At 48.9% G+C, this 9384-nt stretch overlaps 1 protein-coding gene across 1 annotated transcript in view; it reads left to right on the top strand.

The window, feature by feature from the left end:
- The first annotated feature begins 6156 nt into the window (after positions 1–6156).
- Positions 6157–9384, top strand: part of LOC135824881 (uncharacterized) — a 5175-nt gene continuing 1947 nt past the window's right edge. The window contains exons 1-3 of the mRNA XM_065337605.1: positions 6157–7164; positions 7543–7730; positions 8136–8314. Coding sequence (XP_065193677.1) covers positions 8268–8314 — 47 coding nt within the window. The 5' untranslated portion in view covers positions 6157–7164; positions 7543–7730; positions 8136–8267. The remainder of the gene's footprint in view (positions 7165–7542; positions 7731–8135; positions 8315–9384) is intronic.

Raw genomic sequence — 9384 nt, 5'->3', positions numbered from 1 at the left:
GGAACTAGTTCCACTGCCCGTCGTCAAGTGACGACGGGCAGTGGACGGAATCCACTGCCCGTCGTCACTTGACGACGGGCAGTGGACAGAATCCACTGCCCGTCGTCACTTGACGACGGGCAGTGGACAAAATCCACTCATGAGTCTACCATTTCAGCTTCTGTGGTCTGAAAGTACATGCAAAAGTCATGTACTGTAGTCCGTGTACGGTTGTCGAAGTCACTCTCAGTCTCACTCAGCTCACACAGAGTCACAGCAGTCATTACAGGACTCGAGTCGAGTCACAGAATGGTTCATGTAAACTCAAACGTCAAAGATTGTGAGTGATCTCCTTGGCTTGGGTGCACACGGGAAACACGTTCCAGTCACTCATACTCGGTCAGTACCGCTGCTCATCCAACCCTTGCCGCTATCGCGGCGCGGGCTGGATTCCGCGGTACTGCCCTCATACTCGTGCAGGAACCTGTACGTGCTAGTACTAGATCTACGGTATGAAGTTAGTTATGAACATGATGAAGATCAGTAGAAAAAAGGTAGTTTCTGAAATTCATGATTGTAGGTGTTGGCGTGTGAGCCATTCAGCGTCATGGCGAACAAAGCGGAGAGCAGCAGTCAGAACGAATATGTAGCAAAGTGTTCGAGTCAGGATAGCGGTGAACCTGCAGCGACCGAGTCCGCCAGCACACAAGCAAGTCTTGCCACTGGTCGAGCAGATCAGGTAAGAAACATACCCGAGGCAGTGTGCAGGTTGAGAGATTTGCTAGTTGAGGAGTATGTAAGCGCTACGGTAGATATGGGAGAAGGCATGGTTGAGGAAGGGCTCAACGAACCCAGCGTTTCAGACGTGCAAGTGAAACTGATCATTTTGTCGAGACCCGAGCTCCGAGATCAGTTTAGTGAGGCAAGTTTTGATTCGATTGGCGACGTGTGGCGTGTGGAACATGTTTTCACACAGGCGGCCAGTAGCTTGGAGAATATCTCCCTAGAAAGTCTATTCGATCTGGATGAAGAGCAGACGCTGGAGTTCTCTAGGGGTGGTCGAACCTATCGCATCTTGGTTGTAGCCAGTGCTGGCTGCGGCAAAACATTCGCCTTGACCAAAGTGGCTCCATTGAAATGGGCCTGGAGTGAAATGTGGACGTCGTTTGACCTGGTGGTGGCGCGAAAGTTGCGACACGAGGAGGTGAGAAAAGCAACGAACATATGCTCTCTGCTTGGTGTAGAAGAGCTGGGAGAGTTTACGAGCGACGAGCGCAAGAGCATCGATGGCTTTGTACGCCAGCAAGCGCAGCGAGTGTGCCTAGTATTAGATGGGCTTGATGAGATCCGCCTTAGCGAGTGCAGTGGCTTTGTTCGTGACATCATCAACGGGTCTAAAGTGAAGGGACTTCGTCTTGTAGTGACGTCACGGCCGTGCGTTGAGCTACTGAGCCTGTGTGACCAAAAGCAGTTTGATCGGCGTGTGGAACTTGTCGGTTTCCGGCAGGAGGATGTAGAGGAGTACATCGGAAAGGTGCTGAGATCAGTGGAAGAAGCATCGGCACTGGTGGCGGCAGTACGGCGTGACCAGAACCTTGCTAGTATGATGGCTACACCGTTCCTGGCCATGCAGACGTGCAAGATCTTCCACTGTCGTAAGCGCACTCTGCCCCGTTGTCTCTCAGATATCTTTGAGATGATGACCATCCAAGTAGCAGAGCGTCACACCGGTGAGTCGTACAAGAATTGGAATGCGATCCCCGCTCGTGTGCGGTCCCTCATCCTGGATCTCGGAAAGTTCTCTTTCCGCATGCTGAGGAAGCAGCAGCTGATATTCACTGATGCTGACCTGGAGGTACGTTCGATTGCCAGGGAAGCAAAGTCACTGGGCCTTCTTGTACTTGCCGACAACAGCAGCAGGGATAAGGACCGGTTATGGATGTTCAGTCATTTGACATTACAAGAGTCTCTGGCTGCTCGCTACGTTGCTGTACACAAGACAAGAACATTGGCACATGTTGTTCACCTGGTTGAGGCACTGGGACCCGAAACCAGCCACTTACGCACGTTCTGGATGCTGCTGACGGCTCAGCTGGATGCGGAGAAGGCTGACTGCTTGATCAACGGTCTACTAACGCGGGTAAAGTCAGAAGAGAGAGACGTGCAAAACTGGGATGGTGACAGTGAGGGTTTGACCGACACGGCGGCATTGGAAACGTTCCCACTGGATATGCTTGAGCCCCTTTGCGCCGGATTAAACTATGCGGAAATACATCGCCTATCGGAAGAGTTGCTATCCGGCCAAATCGACGGACGAAGCGGCAAACAGTACGTAGAAAATCGCAGCCAATACGGTCAATCGTCCACCGGTGAGCAATTCTTGAGTACAATGTTGCTTGCTTGGGTGGAACGCTGCCCGGACGCAACACCTGCTACACTGGCTACTGCTCTCCGACGCATGGGTAAAGAGGTACTCGCACAGTCTCTTACTGCTAACAAGCCAGATAAGCCACTGCTACAGAACAGTCCCTTTCACAACTATATAACGGGGGAGCACTGCAAAAACTTGGATCTCGCCTTGCTGTGCTATGCTGAGTATTCTCATCACCATGGCAACGGCACCCATCACATGTCCAGTATTGCTGCTGCATTGCAGTGCATGGATGTACGGATCAGAGGTACCGGCCATCCTGCACTCTTGCGTGCCTATGATGTAGCCATCAATGTCCACCACAGCAGCGTTAGATCTGTGCACGTCCGTTACCTGCAACCCGGCATCCCAGTGTCATTGCCAGCATCGCTACTGAAGTGCAACAACATCACCAAGCTCGGTATCTGTGTCTGTAGCTGGCAGTGGCAGGAGATTATCTCCGTTATCAAGTCATCACACCTACACCTGGAGAAGATCCGAGTGTTTGATTGTGATTTCAGTGATTCTTCCAATAGCAGTGCAGCATCACACCCAGTCAACACCCAGCCAGCACCGGCTACAAGCAGTGGGGAGGTAACAACGTCAGAACAGGTCACCAGCATCCCCGTACTGCTCCTGGCCAACGCACTTGCTGACGTTCCCTGCCTCCAGGAATTCAACCTCTACAGATGTGCCGGTATTGACGAAGAGGGTCTGCGCGTGATCTGCACAGCACTGCACAGTGCATCACGTCTGTCTGAGGTATGCATTAATCAGACCCACTGGGTACACTGCATCAATATCCTGACAGAAAACCTACACACTGCTTGGCCTTGCTTGACGGAGCTGGACATCGGAGAGTTGGGGAAGCAACTACAGCAGGAGAGCCTAACCAACGATGACGTCACTGCCTTCCTGTATGCCGTCAACAGCCATACCTCACTGCGGAGACTTGAGATCATCGTCAGGATTAGTGGACTGGCCCCCGTGGACGCCTGCAAACGTCTCTTGAGCAAGACCTCCTATAGACCTTCCTTGGACACGGATCTCGTCATAGAACAGTTGTGGTAGTACGGCAGCTATCTTGCCAGTACTGACATCTAATGATGCATAACTAGACACATAGTCGGTAGTAATTCCACATTATCCTGAAACAGTCTACTAGTATGCAGTGACAGATTATGTAAGAGAAGAAAACAATTTAAAACTGTACCAATACAGATTGTGTACCACTAGCAGTACCAGTAGTCCTCGACTGTGTATTCTCTAGGCTTAGTACATGCACAGGTTCACTGTTAGATGCCCTAGGGCTTTCCAGGATCATTATGGGGGTGATTTTTAAAATGTTTCTGCTCAACAAGCCCCCCCCCCCCTTGTGTACACACTGTGCTTCGCAACCCCCTTCCACCCCCCCATCCCCACCTCTCACACACACACACACACACACACACACACACACACACACACACACACACACACACACACACACACACACACACACACACTCACACACACACACACACACACACACACACACACACACACACACACACACACACACCATCATCACTAGCTATCTTGCCGTCAATGTATGTGACTGCCATCATTGTACAATCATGTATAATAATTTGTCCTCCACGTATTTAGTTGCTGATATGTAATCCTATAGCCACTATTCGTATTCCTAGATAAACTGATAGCCAGTCAGTACCGTAGAATCCCGCGTATAAGCCCACCCGCGTATAAGCCCATGCCCGCGCATAAGCCCAGGGTTTGTTCGAACATCACAAAGCTTCATCGTACAAGCCCATGGGCCTATGTCATACCGAGAGTCCATAAATTATGGACTCTTGGCCATACCATGTACGTAGTACATGGACAATAGTTTTTTTTGTACATTTCAGCACAATCATCGGTTGTTTTTGTTTGCACAGTGGTTTTCAGCAATGTACTTCTCACTTCCTTGATACTTTTCAATAGCACAACTTGGTGTCGGCGTATAAGCCCATGCCCGCGTATGAGCCCATGTTCTCGTATAAGCCCACCGAAATGTCCTTGTGAAACAGATAAGCCCATGGGCTTATCCGCGGGATTCTACGGCATATGTTTTGTAGCTCCCATCTTATAATCCACCCTCACATATCCGCTCACAATCCTATTATACAGTTATCCACACTGCCCCCCCCCCCCCCCCTCCTGCTCTTAGCTAGTATGCTGTTGACAGATACAAGTACAGTGTTGGCAACTGAAATCCAGGGGGTCGGATTTCAGTTGCCAGCACTGTAGTAGTGTGTTTTGTGTTTGTAATTCACAATGCACATATCCTTCAGGTCATTGAGCTATGAGACTAGCAACTGCTGCTATACAGACTGTACATTGATTGTGAACGTCCAGTGTACAATGTAGGCATTCTGTGTGCCCTGTTTTATGTTGGCGTGTTTTGTATATGGGTGTGTCCGGAGAGTGTGACCAGCCTATCTTTGGCCTTGGGCGGGGAGACCAGCTTTGTTGAACTTTGCTTACAGTGTTTGCTCTAGGATTTCAAACCAACCGGGTTCACGTCACGTAGGGTCCAGCGGATATGCCCCGAAAATGTTCGTATAATGCTAATCATAATGCTCCGAAAACTACCTCATAATGCTGATCACAATGCTTCAACAAGGGCTATAATTTGGGGTGTAACGATTATACCGAATACTCGAAATAGAAATCGTTACAAGCTAGCGAATCGATTATTCGAAAAGTTCTGATTAATCGATTGTGCATACAGTATACATGATTATACGCGTATGATTGTAGATCGACAGACGTGCGAGAAAAAATTCTCTTCTCCACAGGATCAATTTTAAAATTCTAAATTTTGAAGTTAATTTCCGCATTTTTCAGCTTTTAATACGGCTTTTATCTGTGGAAGAAATAATCGAAAAATAACCGATAACTGATCGATAAAGGTTTAGGATATTTGATAGTCACAAAGGGTAATCGTTTCACCCCTAGCTATATTGCTCTTGGCTTGGGTTAGAAAGGAAGAAGGGCTGCACGTATTCAATCTGCGGCTGAATCCGGCGGAATATTTTCCTCAAGCTCCACCACCTTGTAGCACTACATGTATAAGAAATAACCGATTCGCCAATGGCTGCTCTCCATTGCAGCTTTGACGCAAGGCTATGGCTGAATAGTGTGCATCATTTACCATTCCGGTATTATCCAGGGAGCGACAGGTGTAAACTACTAGTGGTAGGGATCATTGGGATGAGGTTTATCATGGCAACTGGTAGTCCTGCCTGCAGACAATCTGTCACTGCATTGGTTCTGTGAATAATCTTTTCATCTCCAACAGCAGATATTACGCTGATCTTGGATCCAGATCCCTTCCATTTGCGGTGAGCGTGAAAAAAATATGGCCGGATTATTTTTCTGTTCTACTTCCTTTACTTTTTAAAGTCTTCTTCTCCTGGTGGTGTTGCATAGACAACTAGGTAGCAGCATTGACAAGAATACTCTTCTTTGTTGATAGCACTTGACTCAGTCACTGCTGTCTTAGGAGTACGGCTGTCCACACCTAACTGTGCGTGTTTCATCAATAAACTCAGACACGCGCTGCTGCTGCAGAGTGCTCATAACGACTTGGTGCTGAATCCATGAGTAATTCTAGTTCTTTTCGAGCCAGTTCGGCTGGACACCGCAAAGGCAGTTCGTCGGAACAATATGCATCTTAAAAATGAAAAAAATCTCTTTCTGCTTATAGCCCCCCCCCCCCCCCCCCCCCACCAGCCCGGCCCAACATTTACCAAAGGATGGGCGCCCACCCCATTATCGCTACTAGACTAGTGACGCTATATTTGAGAGCCTGAGGCACAACGAATGACTTCTCTTCGGCTTTTCGATATTCACTTCGCCTCCATGACTCTCTACGTTTCGACAAAACAGTTTCCTCCTTCCAAATCCTTGTTGCAAATTTTTGCAACAGCTTTGGTTGGGCGCATGCACATGTAGATGATTAAGCTGACTACATACATGTTGTCATTGCTACATCAAGTGCTAAAAAGTGTTGCGTGTGACTGTCTAGACAAAGGGATCCACCACCCAGTAACCTGGTAACACGAGAAGGGTTGCACGTACCTCATGAGTGTAGCCGACTGTTCAAAAAGCTGGGATTTCCCGATATTATCCACGATGAAAGTCCAAATGCCGCTCGAATCTCACAAACAAATGCTCTGTGTTCCCTTCTAATGCTCCACAATGCTCTGATGAATAATTTCGTTGATGCCATCTTCAAAATTTAGTAGTGGTAGATTTTTCTTTTGACCAGACGGCTGATGCAGTGCTCGTGCTGGTGTCTGCAAGCGTCGTCCGGTCTCGTCTGTTCAAAAGGAAATTCTACCAATGCCCTGATGCTCCGATAGTCCCGTAATGCCGAATATAATGCCGGCATTATCCGCTTGGACCCTAACCATCATTGGCATAATTCAGGATGTTTTCTTACTTTGTTTTATTTCGCATATCCAAATGGGAATTCCTTCCCAACCTTTCCCCCTAAGAACCGAATAATGCATCATTTCTGTGCATGTGATGCACGGATGGTTGACATCTTGATTTTTAGTTCGCTATTTACCAGTGACCATGAGAGGATCTGAACAATGTCGATTTCGAAGAGGAAAACGAGGATGAGTGGGCAGCTGCGGATGAGGATATGTCCGACTCTGAGAGCAAGGCCGGCCGTAAGACTGCGTCAAAGATAGCCACCACACCAAAGTCTAAAACCGCCGGCAAAGGTAATGATATTGTCCAGGTTTCTATCACAATCTCCTTCTCTACCTCACAAAGCAATGTGGCAATGATGGCCAGCTGCTCTCAGATTGTTGTCAATCATTTGGTCGAGTAGCCGTGTTCCCTTCACAGTATACCAGACTAGTGGAGACGAACATGTACACACACACACACACACACGCCAGTCCTGTCCTGAGCATTGCCGTAAAACGGTCACGTGTCCCCTCATTCGAGCGGTCAACAGACCCACGCACACACCCACACACACACACGTGCGCGCACACACGCACACACACACACACACGGCTAGAACAGTTATGCTAGGTAACATCCGTGTTTCCATCTTTCTGTGTATTTTTTCAAACCTGTTTTTTGTTCTGAAGGTTATGGTGGCATGGCCACAGCAAATCCCTTCCAATTGTCCGGTAGTAGTTCACTAGCATCACCGACAACACCATCAGATCGTGGCGGCAGCTACCTGGATAAGCTTAGTTCAACAACACCGGTATCATCTCGTAAGAGGAAAGCAGAGAAGAGTCCTGCGCCGGCAAGGCGCTAAAGGAAAAGAACGGTACGACAAAGGGAGTTTGCGTGTGTGTGTGTGTGTGTGTATGTGCGCGCGCGCGCACGTGCGTGTGTGTATAGTCGTTTGTGGTTTGTTAGGTGTGGAATGAACTAACTGCAGAGGCGAGCATTTTGAGCGCTGGAGTTAGAGATGGGGGTGGGGGCAGAAAGATAGAGAGAACGATTGTGTAGGCATTCAGTCGAGGCGTTTGGTGAGTTTTGAAAAGATTCCATTGCTGACTTGTGACCGCATGCTCGATCAAAGCGAAATGTTCCGAGGTTTTTGGTTTGTCTGACATCCTCATTCTCATTCGCAGTCCTGGCTCGGTCTTGCTGTCTTTCTTGTGGCATTCCTGTATAAGCAGCGAGTTCTGAGCTGATGTCTTGTTCATCCTGGCTGTCTTGACTGCAGGTACGAAGGGCACAGGCAGTGGCAACAGCAGCACTGCTGGTACAGGCATCTCTTCTCTCCTCCATCTCTGGCAAACCGTCAGCTGGTACGACTACCTCAGTGGCACCTGTCCACTCAACGGGTACTACCGAGATGGTGATGGCGATGGCGGCCAAGGGCAAGAAAGGACGGCCGAAAAAGTAGGCGATGGTGTGTGTGCCGTGTGCAGTGCTATGGGCTGGCTGCGGGGTGCTGTGTGATGTGTGCAGTGCTATGGGCTGGCTGCGGGGTGCTGTGTGATGTGTGCAGTGCTATGGGCTGGCTGCGGGGTGCTGTGTGATGTGTGCAGTGCTATGGGCTGGCTGCGGGGTGCTGTGTGATGTGTGCAGTGCTATGGGCTGGCTGCGGGGTGCTGTGTGATGTGTGCAGTGCTATGGGCTGGCTGCGGGGTGCTGTGTGATGTGTGCAGTGCTATGGGCTGGCTGCGGGGTGCTGTGTGATGTGTGCAGTGCTATGCTGTGTACTGTACGTCGTGTGCGGTATGAAGTAGTTCTAGGTACAACTATCCTCCTATTCAAGGATCACTCAGTGTTTGAAACTTGAAGTTACAGCCAAAGCGGCATCCTGTACATTGAGCACTATTTGCATTGAGCATTCTTTCCAGCAGCCGCGGATAGCCCAGGTTGTATTTTTATAGTTCTAGTTGCTTAGACTAGTAAGAGGGTTTTGACTGGTAAACCTCCAGCAAATAAATCTCTCGTGCTTTTCTTTCGTGAGCGAAGCGCTGTGTCCGCCATGGCAAAACAGCTGCCAACGTTTCCACGGGAGGATTTTAGCTGATGAAGCTCTGGATACTTTATCTCGTGCTTTTATTCTCTCTCTCTCTCTCTCTCTCTCTCTCTCTCTCTATCTACTCTCTCTCTCTCTCTCTCTCTCTCTCTCTCTCTCTCTCTCTCTCTCTCTCTCTCTCTCTCTCTCTCTCTCTCTCTCTCTCTCTCTCTGTCTGTTTCTATCTCTCTCTCTCTATCTCTCTCTCTCTATCTCTCTCTCTCTCTCTCTCTCTCTCTCTCTCTCTCTCTCTCTCTCTCTCTCTCTCTCTCTCTCTCTCTCTCTCTCTTCTCTCTCTCTCTGTCTGTTTCTATCTCTCTCTCTCTATCTCTCTCTCTCTATCTCTCTCTCTCTCTCTCTCTCTCTCTCTCTCTCTCTCTCTCTCTCTCTCTCTCTCTCTCACTCTCTCTCTCTCTCTCTCTCTCTCTCTCTCTCTCTCTCT

This window comes from Sycon ciliatum, chromosome 9 (genome assembly GCF_964019385.1).
Source record: "Sycon ciliatum chromosome 9, ocSycCili1.1, whole genome shotgun sequence".
Classification (NCBI taxonomy): domain Eukaryota; kingdom Metazoa; phylum Porifera; class Calcarea; order Leucosolenida; family Sycettidae; genus Sycon; species Sycon ciliatum.
Note: the sequence above shows the minus strand (reverse complement) of the source record. Positions and strands in the feature narration are given on the sequence as shown.